Source organism: Petromyzon marinus, chromosome 4, assembly GCF_048934315.1.
Source record: "Petromyzon marinus isolate PM22_M1 ecotype Great Lakes invasive population chromosome 4, UKy_Petmar_22M1.pri1.0, whole genome shotgun sequence".
Lineage (NCBI taxonomy): Eukaryota > Metazoa > Chordata > Hyperoartia > Petromyzontiformes > Petromyzontidae > Petromyzon > Petromyzon marinus.
The window spans coordinates 17432443-17454259 of NC_133670.1; the positions used below are offsets into that span (position 1 = coordinate 17432443).

The 21817-nt window shown below is 51.6% G+C and overlaps 1 protein-coding gene across 1 annotated transcript in view; it reads left to right on the forward strand.

Annotated features, from left to right (window-relative positions):
- The window catches only part of STK11IP (serine/threonine kinase 11 interacting protein), a 36043-nt gene extending 29489 nt beyond the window's left edge, over positions 1–6554 (forward strand). Inside the window, exons 24-25 of the mRNA XM_032945856.2 lie at positions 2503–2747; positions 3948–6554. Coding sequence (XP_032801747.1) covers positions 2503–2747; positions 3948–4112 — 410 coding nt within the window. The 3' untranslated portion in view covers positions 4113–6554. The remainder of the gene's footprint in view (positions 1–2502; positions 2748–3947) is intronic.
- The last annotated feature ends 15263 nt before the right edge of the window (positions 6555–21817 follow it).

Genomic DNA, 21817 nt, shown 5'->3' on the forward strand with positions numbered 1-21817 from the left:
TGCTCAAATTCGATCGATTTTACTACCCAAACAGGAACCTTCATAGAAAACATGCTCAGTTAAGTTTCTCCTGGAAACACTGGGTGATCCGTTTGTAGATACCCCGCAAAAGCAATAGGGAGAAATGATAGAGTAAATAACTTTTTAATTTCTCCTGGATGTTGCATATCCATCAATCTCCATCGATGCCAGCACCTTACTTCTCCGGTCCTCTCATATATGGAGCTTTCCTAATTTTCAATCGCCTGTCGAGAAGAATTGAGAGGGTCATTAGAACGGCTCGCCCTTTTATTTCTGTTATATACCCACATCTATCCACACAGCAGTATACATGGATACACTACAATTCGACAGGTTGCGTGTGGTCGGGTTAAAATTGTGTGGGTACTCTCACCTCTTCCCAGACTTCTGTAGAACTCCCATTATTGGAGGCCCTTCCGCAGTGGCGTGAACAAGTAATTGCAAGGCTGTAATTTAACTATTGTAATCGGTTCTGTTTTATTTATTTAAAATTGACGTTCATACTCTTAGGCGAGCTCCGCACACAAATGCAGAGTCGCACGCAAAGCCCAGCTGGCGGGAGCACCGCAAGTGCAACACGCCCTCGGCTCCGGCGAGCAGCGCCCGACCGTTCAACCTCAAGGGGAGGCCGGGGGAACTGCTTCTGACGACTGAGCGTTTGGCCTCGAGGATTATTTTCTTTCCCTCCCATTGCCATCCCCTCCACGACATGATATTTGCGAAGTGTTTAATCACGGGATGCGCTCTGCCCTGCCATCGGCTGCCCCCCGCGGGCACCGCTCAATGTTGGGCTTCGTGCCGGGAGAGTGTTTTTCGGCATTTGCCGAGCGCTGGCTACTTGCGGCTCACCCCCGTGCCCCCGTGGTCTGTTTTCGAAAAACACAGAACAAGGAAGAAAAAAAAAGCAAAATTCCAAACAATTTGAGCTTCGCTCGTTGGCGGTGGCCAATATCCACACGTTCCCGACGTCCCGGGGTCGATCCGACACGACCACCGTGCATCACTTGCGTATAGGAGCTGTACAATCATTCGGCAATCCGTGCCTGACGCTTGTTTACGACTCTTATTTATGCAGTTGTTAAACACAAACTGCCCAAATAATTGCCACAGAAGGAACAGAAAAATTGTGTTCCAGGAAATTAATCACCGCGTTGGCCAAAGGGGAAAAAGACACTGGCCTCTTAAAGCGGGGATTGTGGAATCCAACAACCTTTGGGGAGCATTGATTTGTGCATTTATCCCAGTTCTCCTTGTTAATGAGCCAGGTCTTGGTGGTGGGATCTACTGGCGACCACTTTTATGCGTTTGAGTCACCCGCAGGCTGGGGGCTCAATTAATGCCGGACTCATAAAACAGGCGAACTGCCACAGTTCATCAGCCCTGGATTTTTCAATAAAAAAAAATCCACATTCCCTTTTGCGCACACAGTTTCTGAAACCGCTGAGCCCCCTCTCACGGGCTGCCCTTGGCTGCCGTTCGCCCTGCGGCAGCGCTTGCCAAGCGTTTCACCTGCGATCGTAGCATAGGAGCCATGTTAGCGCGGACGCCAGGCATATATTTTATCCGTATGTTGAAGCTTTGCATTTGTACTAATGGATTATCGGTCCCACGCGGGTTTAAAAGTGCTGGGGTGGTTGTTGTTGTTGGTGGAGGGGGTCATTTTAAATAGTTCTGGTGCAGCGTTGTAAAATAATGGCCAATGCCTCGACGTGTTTGGCATAAGTGCGTGTGACGAGGGACGGGTGGGAGCGCTTGATGAACGGGGTTGAGTAACATGTGGCCCAATTGTTGTGGAAGTTATGTTGCCAACTGGCTTGCCCATACACTCACCCTCTCACCTGCTTAGTGACTTACTTAACCATTCACTTACCTCTCACCTGCTAACCCACAAATTAGCCTTCTAATTTGCTCAAACTCACCCTGTTACTAATTCACTTTCTCACCAATTCATCCAGCCAATAACTGACCTGCATAGCCACGAACGTACTTGCTTGATCTCTCATTCATGCACTTACTCGCACACTCATTGCTCAACCACTCATGCATTCACTCTTCCATTGTTCCGCATATTCACTCATTCATCCTTTCACCTACTTGTCTACCTGCTCACCCCTTCACCCAATACTCTTCCCCAGCCAGCAACTTGTGCATTGCCATCTGACTTTCCCCACTAATGTTTTGAGTTCCTGTGCAATTTCAAACGATGTTTTTTATTTTCACACCAGAACGAGTGAACGTTGTTTTGGACCCCGTACAGTCGGGCGCTGTGTTTGTGTCCACGTGTGAGCCGCATTGTTCCTTTCAGCCGCTCGCTTTGAGTTTCCGCTCAAAGGGTCAGGTATGGTCCCGCAGGCTCCACCGTTGAGATACCTGTGATTTTTCTCATCTGTGCAATAGCTTTTCATTTCGACAATGTTATTTCTCAGCACGTGCAAAAATGTGTCTGTCTTTTTCTCTTCTTGACCGCCACCGTCTGTGTAGAGGAGCGCGGCACCCCCAAGCCGGCAACTTTGGTGACGACGCGGGACAACCTCTACCTTCTGCAGGAGGACCACCGGCGGGGCAGCACCTGCGAGGCAGAGGAGGGAGGGGGGGCAGGCAGCAGCGCTGACGGCGTCACACGGGACAGGTTCTCCCTGCTGGAGCAGCAGCCGCTGGAGAACCTGGCCAGCGTGCGTCTCTACCGCGCCGCGCCCTGCCACCTGGCGTTGCTCTTCCACGACGAGGTGAGGGAGGGCACCGATCGTTACCCGTCCACGTCGTTAAATCACGTTGATTGTGCTCGCTTATGCGCACGTTGTATCTCGTGCGCGTAAGAATCGATGGTTGTCATTTCGTACGGGTCAAGGATGGGGGGAGCCTATGATCCGTGGGACCGTATGCATTGCCTATGACCTCTGGCCACATGAGAGACACTACTTCAAAACGGCCCACAATAGATACATTTCCGTCGCTGCGAGAGCCTAACTGAACTGATCGTTTGTAATATGATATTTTCAACCTGGCAACACAGTTTATTTTTTTATTTTTATTGTGCTCAATTGCGTCTGTGTTTGCACGGGCCTCTCGCAGCGGCAGAAATTACCGAGGCGTGTGTCAATGTGTGTGACCCAGCCAAAGGTATTCAATCTCCTATTTGATACCAAGTAAGGAATACATTCCCTTCTGATATAAGTTCTACATGGATTGGTTCACATGATGCCTGCAGCCACCACATGCTACATTCATCACAGGGTTTTAAAATATTGATTCTTAAACCAGTGTTACATTACATTTGCACCCCTTGCAATTAATTAAAGTGTCCCCATTGCGATTGTATCGAAGAATTGTCTTGATTACATTTGTATGTTCAACTTCTTTCGCACCATACGTAGCCATCTGTGCTAATCGGAGGTGCGGAAATGATTGTTCATTTTTGTAATTCATTGAAATCAGTTTCTCCAAATGCACTAAATTGTTAAAAATTATTACACCATCTCATTTTACATTTTAACTCTGTTTTGTCTCGTGTACATTTTCCTCTCTTACCCCTGGATTTAACGTGAGCATGTCGTCATAAAGCATTGCAATGACGGCAGGGTGAGATTGTCACTCGAGCGTGCCTTACCATGACTCAGTGCTTTGCTTCTCATTAAGAAATCTTCGACAAAATTGTTACATCCTTTAAGATTCGTCCTGCATTTTACGGACTCTACGAACAAAGATGCAATTAATCAGTATACATGCTGATTGCATCTCAAGACATCTTGAATTAAAAGCCTTAATTCGTACATTTTAGTTTGCATCGGCAAATTCTGCCTTTTTTTTTCTCTTAATGATTCTAACGACGCATCTTGCATACATTATGTGGGGAGGCACTCATAACATGTTAATTGTGTGTGCTTTACGTACGTTGCTCAAAAAATGTTGTGGATATCTTTTGGCAGGACACGCGCGAGGATCGTGTGTGGCATCTGCGAGTGGGGGCTGCGGTTTTGGCCGAGGGCTTGCTGAGTGCGCTGCGCAAGCCCTGGGCCCAGCTCTTCTCTGTCGAGCTGCACGTCGTGCAGTGTGATGACCCACCCGCCATCACCGTCGGTGCATCCCCGTGATGGGGCGCATGAGCCCATGCCTCCAATCATCGACACCACCAGTACTACTGGCGCCACAGCCATACAGCCACGGCGCTGTGGGTACACCCATAGCCACCGTCGCCGCCGCCGCCACCACCAACGCCACTACCACGTTCACCTCTGCTTCGCCGTGGTGCGTCCAGTGCCTGCCGCTGCCATCAACGTTGCCCAAAAACTGCATCAGAAAAATCGACGAGACTGAAGTCTGCGATTGTTGGAAATCTGAGCAAGATCCTGCTCTTAGCGAAGCGGTGGAGCGAGCAGTCGGTTGGAATTTGCACAAGGAGAGTGACCTTGAATGAAGGACATCCACAGTTTGAAGATCTTTACTTCAGGACATCCACAGTTTGAAGATCTTCACTTTTGTCGTTAACGACCACTGGAATCGTCTATGGCTTCATGGTCTAGGCCAGCGGGAATTTTTAGGATTTTTTTTCTGAAAGCAGAATCTAGCGTTTTTTTTGGCAAGTTTGCTCGTTTGCTGGTGTGGCAAGTCTTAAGTAAAAAATACAAAGGTACATTCACTAAACTGAAACACAAGGCCTTTTATTAAAATAGTGTTGAACTTCCGTGCGTTCCCATTGGCACCAGTTATGCTCACAAGCGATGGATTTCAGTGTTGCTTCAGATAATGCGTCCATGTTTAGCACTACCATTCACTTGTCGAGTGCGCACAGAAAACAATTAAACAAAACTGCTGACACTACAACACTGATGCTGCTACGTATGGGCACGGTATCGCACATGTGCACAATGACTGTTACGTTGATTTTAGTGCACGATTCTCAACGAATTTCTGCTTTTCTTTAAGTGACTCATTTAAGAGAATGTCACCACAGCTACTCGACCATAGGCCCTCCATTTGCACCCACACCAATGTTGCTTTCCTGTGATTCAGCCCACACGACTCTGCTGAATTATCGTTTTGTATATTCGATTCTGTTATTTTATTTTAGTCGGGGATTGGGAATGCTGTGCATCATCCAGATTAGAAGCCACACAAGGTCCCGGGCAAGAGAGAGAGGGAGACCTTGCGTCAAGCATATGTGGCGTCAATGACAGTGGCGCCTAAACTTGTGCAACATATAAATCCAGCGCAAGAGCCGTGGCGATTTGGTCGCATAGCCAAACGGCATGGTAGTTTGCTCTGTTGGCAAATGCGCAACCGCGGTTTGAAAAGGTGGCGGTTGTCGCACAAACTCAGGGATGCAGCCGCTTTGAGTCGGGGTTTGGCGAGACGCACAAATATGACGTGATTTAAAGCTTTCGTGACTGCAGGGATTCATATTCTTGGTTCTTTCGGTAAAGTCACGTAGAAGGGAAACAAAATAATAAAACAATAAAATTCTCACCACGTTTCGACTGCAACACAAGCAATCATCATCAGGTGTGAACACCACAGCAAGAAAATTTTCTTGCTGTGGAAAGAACCGAGAATATAAATATGACATTAATTCATTTAAATCTCTGCAGTTTTTCCAAATGCACTAAATTGTAAAAATTAATATGCACGCGCATGCCAGGAATAAAATAAAATAGAAAAAACAAATCCATGTGCTCCGACGCATTAGCTTTAGCATCAGGAATGTATGCGTTTTTTTAAGTTTTTTATTTTAAGGGGTTTGTTTCACCGTCATATCTTGGCCAACAGTTACGATCCAATAAAGGACGCTGGCACAACTGGCATCGGGTGGGTGGAACTCGGAGGCTGAGTGACCAATCCATTGCGAAACCCGTTGGACACCTCGAGTATGGGCAGGAGCCCTCCTAGCAACAGCCACTCGATCCCGTGGCCCTCACCAGCTCTTTCTTCAAGTTCAAGGCTTTTAGTTTCGGGATCTGTTCATCGGCTGCTGTTTGTGAATACTGTGGAGGTGTTTTGCCAGTGGACCGACGCTGTGTTGCTGCCCACTTACCTTTTAAGTCGCATTATTGCAACTTAAAAGGTAAGTGAGGAGGGACGAGCAGCTTTCAGGGCAGAACTTGTCCTGAAATAGCCACACGTAACCCCTGATTTAGATTCCGTTTGGCCGGAATTGTGACAAGAATGTTAATTGCTGGCCATGAGTGGCTTAAAAGGGCCCTTGGTTTGAGAGTCGCGTCAGTGCCAGACCAAACCCCAGGATAGTTGCGAGCGATTGCTGCCTGTGTCAAGTCTCGTCGTGTCTTGAGAGTTGAACAGACGTTATTCCACATCTCGCTCGGATGTATGAAGTTGGTGGAATTCAATGTACATGACTTAAACCCTCTAAGGCTCAAAGCACCAAGCTATAGCACCATAGTAGGATGGAGAAACATATGTTTTACAGTGAATGCGACATTTCTCTGCTCCACTCGAGGCCTGGCAATCTTGTATCTGTTCATGAAAGGATGTGTGTATGTGAATGTGTGCATTAATAAAGTCATAACATTTTGATAGAATGTCTGCACAGGCAATGAGTTTATTTTTCATTGAATTGGACTGCGTTTTTTTACATATGGCACGTAGTAAATTGTTTTCACTGTTGCTGAGCAAAGGACCAAAAGCCCAAAATGCCAAGCGGCCAGCAACAAATAGCACCCTTTAAGGTATGAGATTTAATACATTTCTTGAATTGAGCAGGGTTGTAAAAACATGGGAAAAGAGACGATGTGATGGCATTACAAAGTTGACCAGTGCAATATAAATGAGATGAACCAGTCAATCCAGTAGAGTGAGTCCTCAACATATGTGAATGAATCTACTGGATATCTGTGAAAAATATCTTTATAGCTCATCGGATTCCTCCAGTAAATACATTCTGATTCTGACGTGAAGTTCCTGGGAATAGTAACCATGGTGGTAGCTATAGAAGCGTCATAAGGAGGTGACTGACTGCCTGTGAGTGAGTAACGGATGATTGACGCGTGCTTGATCATCAGTCAACCCGACTGCTCTACAGTAAATTATATCAATACAGTGTGACAGGAAACGGGTGCTTGACCCCAAATATGACAACCGTATTTAAACTTGAGTGGATGGAACAGTGAGTGAGTGATTGGGGAAGGTGGGTAAGCAGATGAGTGAATAATTTGGGTGGTTGAGTAGTAATTTAGTGGTGCCTTTACCTCCGCGCGAAACGAGGGTGGTTGTGGTGCGGGGGTTGGGGTAGCAATTGAATTAGAGGCAGCACAGGCACACGCACGTACCGCAATTATTTTTGTTCTGTAAAAAATATTTCGTTCGCGTGTGTGCCGTGTGTAAAGGAAGCTATCAAGTTGCCACCTCCGTGAACTTGGAACCAAAATAACAGGCTAATTATTCCTAAAGAAGGCCAGTCGGCGGAAATGTCATGATCTTTCATCTGTAACGGTAAAACAAACATTTTTATGAACCTCTAAAAATAAATGTGCGTGTATGTGTGTGAGATCTGGTGCATCTGCCAGTCATCTCCGTCAACCCCTGGCACTTGGGTGGGTCCCGTGACCTGTCAGCTAGCCTTCGACACTTCACGTGGCCTCAGTGCACCTCGCCTGGCCTGGCACAGGCACCGTGGTCACGTCACAAAGTGGCGAATGGCGACTGTTGTGTGAAATTTTGTACGTGTAATGTATGTGGTAGTATGGCCTGTATATCTTCATATCTGAATGTGTATGCATGTCGTGCCATGAAATTTACCCAGACAAGCCCCACAGAGTCTTAAATATCTCGTTCGGGAGGGTCCTGCCTCATTGGGATGTTTGGTCAAATCCCACCACGCGAACGAGGGGATACCACTCAAATATCCGCACAGATAGAGTCAAGAATTAATTGGTGTACTGCCATCTTCTGACCACCTCGGCCCACAAGCTTACAACTTCTGGTATTCCTAGACAGTCTAACCAAGGCTTGCCAGGCTCCCCACTTGTTCAGCGTCTGATGTGTGACTATCGGACGCATTCGGGGTGATTTGGGGGGTCTTTGAAGTGCGTTCTTTACCTCTCGATGGAGCGGCACTTAATTTCGATTCCCGCTCACAGCCAAGACCAGTGGCAAATATGGGAACCGGTGTTGGGCTTCTCCGAAGTCGAATAGACCTAACATTTTTACCTGGTACGTGGGTGAATATCAGCACTGGGGATTGAAAGGTGCCCGAGTGTGGTTCTGACCACACCACCTCGTGTGCCGTGTCGTTCAATATAGGTCCTCTCGTGTAGCATTTTCCCCAACAGTCTGTAGGCTCTATGTGCGCGGGGGGGGGGGGGGAAATATTTGCCTTTGTACCTTTCATTTGATCTCTGGAGGAAAAAAAAATAACTTCCAGTATCACAAATAAAATAAGTAAAACATTCATACAAACTCAACAGAGAAGAGAGAGGTATCCCGCGTAGCCGAATTCGCCTCTTGGGCGGTGTTAACTTAGCGAAATTACCAACTTAAACTAGTCGTCGGAATTTGTTTTCATTGAATCTGTCAACAATGACAATGAGTGGATGAATAACACAAAGGGTGACGACATCGACTCGAGTGAAGACGCAGACTCGTCAAATATCTCGTCGCGTTTTGAAACGCACTGCATTGCACCGAGGGAGACCATACATGGTAATTGGCTGCTAGTCTGTACGCAACTATTTACGGAGTTCTCACTGATTAGGGGTCGGGGTGTGATGTGGGTGGGAGGCAATTGCGCGCTCCCTTACGCCAATTTTTTTTTAACTGAATATGAAACATAATTTGATTCGGCTGCGGCTGCTACGTTGGTAGTGGTGCACAAACACATTTAACAATTGCCTCCAAGTCGTACGTTCTGTTTATGGGGGGGGGGGGCCTTTTTGCCGGTATAACAATTGTCAAACGAGGCCCGACGGGAAGCTGTCGCTGGTGAAGGACAATCGGTTTCAAGGACAATGCAAAGATGATAATATTTGCATTGTTTCTTTTGTATATCTTACCACGAGCGTGTGTGGTGAATTCCGAATTGATGCCTTGATACCGAAAGAACCAAGAATATACCTCCTGTATTATTGCCGGAAAAGGTGAAGCCTATGTTTTTTTTGTATTTGTCATCATCTTACTATCCACTCTACCTCTCTGGCCTATGTTATGTGCTACATGAAAGAAAGGGGCCATCTCCCAAAATGTTGTCTCTTGCATGTTTTATTTTTATTTTGTCTCTCCCCCTTTTGAGGTCTGTGTGATTTACGAATGTGTTTAATAACTAAGAGTGGACTCGATATTCGAGTTGCTTTGGGCGACGAGACCAAGCGAAGAGTGACATCCACAGCCCAACGCTTGACACAATTTGCACGCGATGCCGTCCACTTGACTTAGACAACTATTAATCAGGACAAGTGCCGTCCTGTGCTGTTAGCAACAAGCGCTTTATTAAGGCCAGCACGGCGCACGAGAGGGCGGTGTTGTGGCCGGTGTTGATGTTTACAGTGAACTAATTTAAGGCTGAGTCAACCTTGAGGCGGCACCAGGACTGGTTCAGATGTCACTCATCCAGTGCCAGATAATCCTAATATCAAGACTAGCTACATATGTAGTAGCTACGGGCCCCGCACTTTCAAGGGCCCCGCGCTAAATGCTTTCAAGATAACAATTCCGGTTCAGCGATTCTGAACTTCCTCTATTACTATAGTACTATACTGCCTTCAACTTTTACGAACGACTGAGTGTTTAAGGTTAGCGATTTGTCGTATTATCTGGCTGTAAAGCAAATAAAAAAAATGCAATGACTTTACTAGGCAAGTTAAACATTTATGTCTTTTAATATTTACGTGTTTTTTTATTGATTTATTTAGGACCCCTTTATAACATATGCTACAGGCCCCGCACTAGCTTGATCCGGCACTGCACTCATCCCACTGTTAGCGATGGTTGGGAGTCTAACTCGGGTGGCCGGGGTTCTGGCTGCGTAACCGTATCTCCGTCCCTCCTCGACGCCACCGCTTCACGCACACGACAGGGCAGGTTACTCACACGCGACCGCCACGAGGTACACTGGTCTCGTGATGATCATCACCACCACCACCACCACCGTTCTTTACAATCTAAAGTTCGCTGTTCGTTGGATTTGCCGTGTTTCCTACTCAAGGCAACTTCAGCGCGGATATCCCCAAGCCCCACATTCACCTCCCTCCCCTTCTCCCCCCCCCCCACTCACTCACCCTTCTTGCTGGACGTGAAATGAATGAACAATGAACATCCAGATGTGCGAGGCACGGGCCTCGACATCTGCCCCCCCCCTCTCTCTCCCCCCCTCTCCTTCACCCCCCTCTCCCCCAAAGTGGGGGGGGGGGGGGGGGGGGTCAGGATTGGCGTCGGAATAGCGGGAGAAGGCGCGAGCTGAGCCTCTTCTTTAATCTGCTGGACTCATCCATCTCCATCCTCGCTTGACTCGCGACTCCAGCTCCTCCCTCGGGGAAGGGAGACTGCTGGAGATTGCGCTGATGTCAGGATTGGCGTCTGGATTGGGGGTCGAGGGTTTATGGGTTTGGTCGCAATCTGGATTTTGGGTTCGGGTTAAGGTCTGGTATGGGTTCGGGCTTTGTATTTGAGGAAGGGGGTCACTGTTTTGGATTGCGGTCTGGGCTTGGGTTTGGGTTTGGGTTGGAGGTGGGGACTGAGAACTGAGTCTGAGGAGGCTGATGTCAGGATTTTGTGGTTAGGGTTAGGATTTAGGTCTGGCTCTGAGTCTCGCTCTGAATCTGGAGGATGGATCGTGCTGTTGAGACGTCATCGTGAGTTTACGCTCCTGAGCGAGGGGGTGGTGGTAATGGTAAGGGAGGGGGAGAGGCGGGCTTGAGACTTCAAATGGCGGTATTCGTGTTCCTGGCGAGCAAGTCAAAGTGACATTCATCCACACACTTCGCCACTCACCCTCCCTCACCCATACATCATCCCTCGCAATTCGTACTCACCACTCTATATCCCTCACCTTCCACACATCCTCCCCCATCCCCTTACTTTTACTCGTCTTCACTCTCACTCACCCCCACACTCACTCACCCCCACACTCTAACTCACCCCCTCACTCTCACTCACCCCCCCACTCTTACTCACCCCCTCACTCTCACTCACCCCCCCACTCTTACTCACCCCCTCACTCTCACTCACCCCCTCACTCTCACTCACCCCCTCACTCTAACTCACCCCCTCACCCTAACTCACCCCCTCACTCTAACTCACCCCCACACTCTAACTCACCCCCTCACCCTAACTCACCCCCTCACTCTAACTCACCCCCTCACTCTCACTCACCCCCTCACTCTCACTCACCCCCTCACTCTAACTCACCCCCTCACTCTTACTCACCCCCTCACTCTAACTCACCCCCACACTCTAACTCAACCCCACACTCTAACTCACCCCCTCACTCTAACTCACCCCCACACTCACTCACCCCCACACTCTAACTCACCCCCTCACTCTCACTCACCCCCTCACTCTCACTCACCCCCAAACTCTAACTCACCCCCTCACTCTAACTCACCCCCACACTCACTCACCCCCACACTCTAACTCACCCCCTCACCCTAACTCACCCCCTCACTCTAACTCACCCCCACACTCACTCACCCCCACACTCTAACTCACCCCCTCACCCTAACTCACCCCCTCACTCTAACTCACCCCCTCACTCTAACTCACCCCCTCACTCTAACTCACCCCCACACTCTAACTCACCCCCACACTATTACTCACCCCCACACTCTTACTCACCCCCTCACTCTAACTCACCCCTCACTCTAACTCACCCCCACACTCTAACTCACCCCCTCACTCTAACTCACCCCCTCACTCTAACTCACCCCTCACTCTAACTCACCCCCACACTCTAACTCACCCCCTCACTCTAACTCACCCCTCACTCTCACTCACCCCCTCACTCTAACTCACCCCCTCACTCTAACTCACCCCCTCACTCTAACTCACCCCCACACTCTAACTCACCCCCACACTCTCACTCACCCCCACACTCTCACTCACCCCCTCACTCTAACTCACCCCTCACTCTAACTCACCCCCACACTCTAACTCACCCCCTCACTCTAACTCACCCCCTCACTCTAACTCACCCCTCACTCTAACTCACCCCACACTCTAACTCACCCCCTCACTCTAACTCACCCCTCACTCTCACTCACCCCCTCACTCTAACTCACCCCCTGACTCTAACTCACCCCCACACTATTACTCACCCCCACACTATTACTCACCCCCACACTCTCACTCACCCCCTCACTCTCACTCACCCCCTCACTCTCACTCACCCCCTCACTCTCACTCACCCCCTCACTCTAACTCACCCCCACACTCTCACTCACCCCCTCACTCTAACTCACCCCTCACTGTAACTCACCCCCTCACTCTAACTCACCCCTCACTCTAACTCACCCCCACACTCTAACTAACCCCTCACTCTAACTCACCCCCTCACTCTCACTCACCCCCACACTCTAACTCACCCCCTCACACTCACTCACCCTATCACTCTCACTCACCCCCTCACTCTAACTCACCCCTCACTCTAACTCACCCCTCACTCTAACTCACCCCCTCACTCTCACTCACCCCCACACTCTAACTCACCCCCTCACTCTAACTCACCCCCTCACTCTAACTCACCCCCTCACTCTAACTCACCCCCTCACTCTAACTCACCCCCTCACTCTCACTCACCCCCCCACTCTTACTCACCCCCTCACTCTCACTCACCCCCCCACTCTTACTCACCCCCTCACTCTCACTCACCCCCTCACTCTCACTCACCCCCTCACTCTAACTCACCCCCTCACCCTAACTCACCCCCTCACTCTAACTCACCCCCTCACTCTTACTCACCCCTCACTCTAACTCACCCCCTCACTCTAACACTCCCCCACACTCTAACTCACCCCCTCACCCTAACTCACCCCCTCACTCTAACTCACCCCCTCACTCTCACTCACCCCCTCACTCTCACTCACCCCCTCACTCTAACTCACCCCCTCACTCTTACTCACCCCCTCACTCTAACTCACCCCCACACTATAACTCAACCCCACACTCTAACTCACCCCCTCACTCTAACTCACCCCCACACTCACTCACCCCCACACTCTAACTCACCCCCTCACTCTCACTCACCCCCTCACTCTCACTCACCCCCAAACTCTAACTCACCCCCTCACTCTAACTCACCCCCACACTCACTCCCCCCACACTCTAACTCACCCCCTCACCCTAACTCACCCCCTCACTCTAACTCACCCCCACACTCACTCACCCCCACACTCTAACTCACCCCCTCACCCTAACTCACCCCCTCACTCTAACTCACCCCCTCACTCTAACTCACCCCCTCACTCTAACTCACCCCCACACTCTAACTCACCCCCACACTATTACTCACCCCCACACTCTTACTCACCCCCTCACTCTAACTCACCCCTCACCTCTAACTCACCCCCACACTCTAACTCACCCCCTCACTCTAACTCACCCCCTCACTCTAACTCACCCCTCACTCTAACTCACCCCCACACTCTAACTCACCCCCTCACTCTAACTCACCCCTCACTCTCACTCACCCCCTCACTCTAACTCACCCCCTCACTCTAACTCACCCCCTCACTCTAACTCACCCCCACACTCTAACTCACCCCCACACTCTCACTCACCCCCACACTCTCACTCACCCCCTCACTCTAACTCACCCCTCCACTCTAACTCACCCCCACACTCTAACTCACCCCCTCACTCTAACTCACCCCCTCACTCTAACTCACCCCTCACTCTAACTCACCCCCACACTCTAACTCACCCCCTCACTCTAACTCACCCCTCACTCTCACTCACCCCCTCACTCTAACTCACCCCCTGACTCTAACTCACCCCCACACTATTACTCACCCCCACACTATTACTCACCCCCACACTCTCACTCACCCCCTCACTCTCACTCACCCCCTCACTCTCACTCACCCCCTCACTCTCACTCACCCCCTCACTCTAACTCACCCCCACACTCTCACTCACCCCCTCACTCTAACTCACCCCTCACTGTAACTCACCCCCTCACTCTAACTCACCCCTCACTCTAACTCACCCCCACACTCTAACTAACCCCTCACTCTAACTCACCCCCTCACTCTCACTCACCCCCCACTCTCCTCACCCCCTCACTCTAACTCACCCCTCACTCTAACTCACCCCTCACTCTAACTCACCCCCTCACTCTCACTCACCCCCACACTCTAACTCACCCCCTCACTCTAACTCACCCCCTCACTCTAACTCACCCCCTCACTCTAACTCACCCCCTCACTCTAACTCACCCCCTCACTCTAACTCACCCCCTCACTCTAACTCACCCCCTCACTCTAACTCACCCCTCACTCTAACTGACCCCCACACTCTAACTCACCCCCTCACTCTAACTCACCCCCACACTCTAACTCACCCCCTCACTCTAACTCACCCCCACACTCTCACTCACCCCCTCACTCTCACTCACCCCCTCACTCTCACTCACCCCCTCACTCTAACTCACCCCCTCACTCTAACTCACCCCTCACTCTAACTCACCCCCTCACTCTCACTCACCCCCTTTAACTCACCCCCACACTCTCACTCACCCCTCACTCTAACTCACCACCTAACTCTCACTCACCCTATCACTCTAACTCAACCCTCACTCTCACTCACCCTATCACTCTCACTCACCCCCTCACTCTAACTCACCCCTCACTCTAACTCACCCCTCACTCTAACTCACCCCCTCACTCTCACTCACCCCCTCACTCTTAATCACCCCCACACTCACTCACCCCCACACTCTAACTCACCCCCTCACTCTAACTCACCCCCTCACTCTCACTCACCCCCTCACTCTAACTCACCCCCTCACTCTCACTCACCCCCACACTCTAACTCACCCCCTCACTCTAACTCACCCCCACACTCTAACTCACCCCCTCACTCTAACTCACCCCCTCACTCTAACTCACCCCCCACTCTAACTCACCCCCTCACTCTAACTCACCCCCTCACTCTCACTCACCCCCTCACTCTAACTCACCCCCTCACTCTCACTCACCCCCTCACTCTAACTCACCCCCTCACTCTCACTCACCCCCTCACTCTAACTCACCCCCTCACTCTAACTCACCCCCTCACTCTAACTCACCCCCTCACTCTCACTCACCCCCTCACTCTCACTCACCCCCTCACTCTTACTCACCCCCTCACTCTCACTCACCCCCACACTCTAACTCACCCCCTCACTCTAACTCACCCCTCACTCTAACTCACCCCCTCACTCTAACTCACCCCTCACTCTAACTCACCCCCACACTCTAACTCACCCCTCACTCTAACTCACCCCTCACTCTAACTCACCCCCACACTCTAACTCACCCCCTCACTCTAACTCACCCCTCACTCTAACTCACCCCCACACTCTAACTCACCCCCACACTCTAACTCACCCCCACACTCTAACTCACCCCCACACTCTCACTCACCCCCTCACTCTAACTCACCCCCACACTCTCACTCACCCCCTCACTCTAACTCACCCCCCACACTCTAACTCACCCCTCACTCTAACTCACCCCCACACTCTAACTCACCCCTCACTCTAACTCACCCCCACACTCTAACTCACCCCCTCACTCTCACTCACCCCTCACTCTAACTCACCCCACACTCTCACTCACCCCCTCACTCTAACGCACCCCCTCACTCTAACTCACCCCTCACTCTAACTCACCCCCACACTCTAACTCACCCCCTCACTCTCACTCAACCCCTCACTCTAACTCACCCCCACACTCTAACTCACCCCCTCACTCTTACTCACCCCCTCACTCTAACTCACCCCCTCACTCTAACTCACCCCCACACTCTCACTCACCCCCTCTAACTCACCCCCTCACTCTAACTCACCCCCTCACTCTAACTCACCCCCTCACTCTAACTCACCCCCACACTCTAACTCACCCCCTCACTCACTCTTACTCACCCCTCACTCTCACTCACCCTATCACTCTCACTCACCCTCTCACTCTAACTCACCCCCACACTCTAACTCACCCCCACACTCTAACTCACCCCCACACTCTAACTCACCCCCTCACTCTAACTCACCCCTCACTCTAACTCACCCCCACACTCTAACTCACCCCTCACTCTAACTCACCCCCACACTCTAACTCACCCCTCACTCTAACTCACCCCCACACTCTAACTCACCCCCTCACTCTCACTCACCCTATCACTCTCACTCACCCCCTCACTCTAACTCACCCCTCACTCTTACTCACCCCCACACTCTAACTCACCCCTCACTCTAACTCACCCACACACTCTAACTCACCCCCTCACTCTAACTCACCCCCTCACTCTAACTTACCCCCACACTCTAACTCACCCCTCACTCTAACTCACCCCCACACTCTAACTCACCCCTCACTCTAAACTCACCCCCTCACTCTAACCACCACCCCCTCATCATAGACTCACCCGGCCACTCACTCTAACTCACCCCCTCACTTAACTCACCGGCCCCTCACTCTAACTCATCCCCTCACTCTAAATCTCCCCCTCACTCAAACTCACCCCCACCCTCGAACTCACCCCCACACTATTACTCACCCCCACACTCTCACTCACCCCCTCACTCTAACTCACCCCACACTCTCACTCACCCCCTCACTCTAACGCACCCCTCACTCTAACTCACCCCTCACTCTAACTCACCCCCTCACTCTAACTCACCCCCTCACTCTCACTCACCCCCTCACTCTAACTCACCCCCACACTCTAACTCACCCCCTCACTCTAACTCACCCCCTCACTCTAACTCACCCCCTCACTCTCACTCACCCCCTCACTCTAACTCACCCCCACACTCTAACTCACCCCCTCACTCTTACTCACCCCCTCACTCTAACTCACCACCTCACTCTCAGTCACCCCCACACTCTAACTCACCCCTCACTCTCACCCACCCTCACTCTCACTCACCCCCTCACTGTAACTCACCCCCTCACTCTAACTCACCCCCTCACTCTAACTCACCCCTCACTCTAACTTACCCCACACTCTAACTCACCCCTCACTCTAACTCACCCCCAACACTCTAACTCGCCCCTCACTCGAACTCACCCCTCACTCTAACTCACCCCCACACTCTAACTCACCCCTCACTCTAACTCACCCCCTCACTCTAACTCAATCCCTCACTCTAATTCACCCCCTCACTCTAACTCACCCCCTCACTCTAACTCACCCCCACACTCACTCACCCCCTCGCTCTCACTCACCCCCTCACTCTTACTCAACCCCTCACTCTCACTCACCCCCACACTCTCACTCACCCCTCACTCTAACTCACCCCCACACTCTGAACTCATCCCTCACTCTAACTCACCCCCACACTCTAACTCACCCTCACTCTAACTCACCCCCTCACTCTAACTCACCCCCTCACTCTCACTCACCCCCTCACTCTAACTCACCCCCTCACTCTCACTCACCCCCTTACTCTCACTCACTCCCCACACTCTAACTCACCCCCTCACTCTTACTCACCCCCTCACTCTCACTCACCCCCTCACTCTCACTCACCCCCTCACTCTAACTCACCCCCTCACTCTAACTCACCCCCTCACTCTAACTCACCCCCTCACTCTCACTCACCCCCACACTCTAACTCACCCCTCACTCTAAATCACCCCCACACTCTAACTCACCCCCTCACTCTCACTCACCCCCTCACTCTCACTCACCCCCTCACTCTAACTCACCCCCACACTCTCACTCACCCCCTTTAACTCACCCCCACACTCTAACTCACCCCCTCACCTCTAACTCACCCCTCACTCTCACTCACCCCCTCACTCTAACTCACCCCCTCACTCTAACTCACCCCCTTACTCTAACTCACCCCACACTCTAACTCACCCCCTCACTCTAACTCACCCCCTCACTCTAACTCACCCCCACACTCTAACTCACTCCTCACTCTAACGCACCCCCTCACTCTAACTCACCCCCACACTCTAACTCACCCTCTCACTCACCCCACACTCTAACTCACCCCCACACTCTCACTCACCCCCTCACTCTAAATCACCCCCTCACTCTAACTCACCCCCACACACTAACTCACCCCTCACTCTTACTCTCCCCCTCACTCTCACTCACCCCCTCTAACTCACCCCCACACTCTAACTCACCCCCACACAATCCTCACTCACCCCCTCACTCTAACTCACCCCCTCACTCTAACTCTCCCCCTCACTCTCACTCACCCCCCTCTAACTCACCACCTCACTCTAACTCACCCTCACTCTAACTGACCCCAATACACTCTAACTCACCCCCTCACTCTAACTCACCCCCTCACTCTAACTCACCCCCACACTCTCACTCACCCCCTTTAACTCACCCCCACACTCTACTCACCCCCTCACTCTAACTCACCCCTCACTCTCACTCACCCCCTCACTCTAAACTCACCCCCTCACTCTAACTCACCCCCTTACTCTAACTCACCCCCACACTCTAACTCACTCCCTCACTCTAACTCACCCCCTCACTCTAACTCACCCCCACACTCTAACTTACCCTCTCACTCACCCCACACTCTAACTCACCCCCACACTCTCACTCACCCCTCACTCTCACTCACCCCACACTCTAACTCACCCCCACACTCTCACTCACCCCACACTCTAACTCACCCCCTCACTCTCACTCACCCCACACTCTAACTCACCCCTCACTCTCACTCCCCTCACTCTACTCACCCCCTCACTCTAACTCAACCCCACACTCTAACTCACCCCCTCACTCTGACTCTCCCCTCACTCCTCACTCACCCCCTCTAACTCACCCCCTCACTCTCACTCACCCCACACTCTAACTCACCCCCACACAATCTCACTCACCCCCTCACTCTAACTCACCCCCTCACTCTAACTCTCCCCTCACCTCCACTCTACTCCCCCTCTAAACTCACCCCCTCACTCTAACTCACCCCCTCACTCTAACTCACCCCCTCACTCTAACTCACCCCCTCACTCTAACTCACCCCCTCACTCTAACTCACCCCCTCACACTCACTCACCCCCTCACTCTAACTCACCCCCACACTCTACTCACCCCCTCACTCTAACTCACCCCCACACTCTCACTCACCCCCACACTCTAACTCACCCCCTCACTCTAACTCACCCCTCACTCTCACTCACCCCCACACTCTAACTCACCCCCTCACTCTAACTCACCCCTCACTCTAACTCCACCCCCTCACTCTAACCTCACCCTCACTCTAACTCACCCCCTCACTCTAACTCACCCCCTCACTCTAACTCACCCCCACACTCTAACTCACCCCCACACTCTAACTCACCCCACACTCTAACTCACCCCCTCACTCTAACTCACCCCTCACTCTAACTCACCCCCTCACTCTAACTCACCCCCTCACTCTAACTCACCCCCTCACTCTCACTCACCCCCTCACTCTAACTCACCCCCACACTCTAACTCACCCCCTCACTCTAACTCACCCCCACACTCTCACTCACCCCCACACTCTAACTCACCCCCTCACTCTAACTCACCCCTCACTCTAACTCACCCCCTCACTCTAACTCACCCCCTCACTCTAACTCACCCCCACACTCTAACTCACCCCCACACTCTAACTCACCCCACACTCTAACTCACCCCCTCACTCTAACTCACCCCCTCACTCTAACTCACCCCCTCACTCTAACTCACCCCCTCACTCTAACTCACCCCCTCACTCTAACTCTCCCCTCACTCTCACTCACCCCCTCTAACTCCCCCCTCACCTCTAACTCACCCCCTCACTCTAACTCACCCCACACTCTCACTCACCCCCTCACTCTAACTCACCCCCTCACTCTAACTCACCCCCTCACTCTAACTCACCCCCTCACTCTCACTCACCCCTCACTCTAACTCACCCCCTCACTCTTACTCACCCCCTCACTCACCCCTCACTCTAACTTCACCCCCTCACTCTAACTCACCCCCACACTCTAACTCACCTTCTCACTCTAACTCTCCCCCTCACTCTCACTCACCCCCTCTAACTCCCCCCCACACTCTAACTCACCCCCTCACTCTCACTCACCCCCTCTAACTCACCCCCTCACTCTAACTCACCCCCTTACTCTACCTCACCCCCTCACTCTAACTCACCCCCCTCACTCTAACTCACCCCCTCACTCTAACTCACCCCTCACTCTAACTCACCCCTCACTCTAACTCACCCCCTCACTCTAACTCACCCCCTCACTCTCACTCACCCCCTCACTCTAACTCACCCCCTCACTCTAACTCACCCCCTCACTCTAACTCACCCCCTCACTCTCACTAACCCCCTCACTCTAACTCACCCCCACACTCTCACTCACCCCCACACTCTCACTCACCCCCTCACTCTAACTCACTCTAACTCACCCCTAACTCTAACTCACCCCCTTACTCTACCTCACCCCCTCACTCTAACTCACCCCCTCACTCTAACTCACCCCCTCACTCTAACTCACCCCTCACTCTAACTCACCCCTCACTCTAACTCACCCCCTTACTCTACCTCACTCCCTCACTCTAACTCACCCCCTCACTCTAACTCACCCCCACACTCTAACTCACCCCCTCACTCTAACTCACCCCCACACTCTAACTCACCCCCTCACTCTAACTCACCCCCTCACTCTAACTCACCCCCTCACTCTAACTCACCCCCTCACTCTAACTCACCCCCTCACTCTAACTCACCCCCTCACTCTAACTCACCCCCACACTCTAACTCACCCCCTCACTCTAACTCACCCCCTCACTCTAACTCACCCCCTCACTCTAACTCACCCCCACACTCTAACTCACCCCCACACTCTCACTCACTCACCCCCTCACTATCTCTCTCACTCACCCGAAATCACCCACAACTCACCCCCTCATCTGCACAGAATGGGATGTAGGCTGGCGTTATAATCTTAGGGTTACGGCTTGGGTTCGGGATTAACCCCGGAGGAACAGGTGGTACTGCTATGATGAGGGCTGTTGGCATGGCCATTGTTCGAGTTAGGGCTATCGCTACGGTTAGTGCGAGAAATGTGGCTAAGGTGAGTCTGAGGTTAGCTCCCGGGGTGGGTTAGAAATCGGGGTGTAGGCTCGGATTATGGCTAGGATTATGCTGAACTAGGGTTAGGATGAATAAGGTTAGGGCTATCGTTATGGATACGGCTCGAATTAGAGGTAGGATTAGGTTGGGGCTATGGTTAGGGCTAGGGTTATGTATAGGATTAGGTGAACAAGGTTGAGATTGGTCGAGCTAGTATTAGGAATATGGGTTGGACCACGGCTAGGCATTTATTTCGTGGCACCAAAGCGACCTTTTACGACTACGTAAACGATTCCACGAAATCGTTTAGTAACTTAAAATGTCAAACACAACCCACAAACAAAACCACAACCATATCCAGACAACGCGCGGATCTCTCCCCATGCACTCCCGTCTCGTCTTGAGACCCCGGGTGTCTGACGCGGCTGCGTGGAGAGAAAGAGAGGCGGGGGGGGGGTGAAAGGAGAGAGTGAGGGAGCAGAGGGGGGGGGAGAGGGAGACGGGAACAGGAGAGAGGGGAAAGGAGAGTGGCAATGAGAATGAGGGACGGGGGAGCAGGAGGGAGAGATAGAGAGGGAAGAGAGGGGG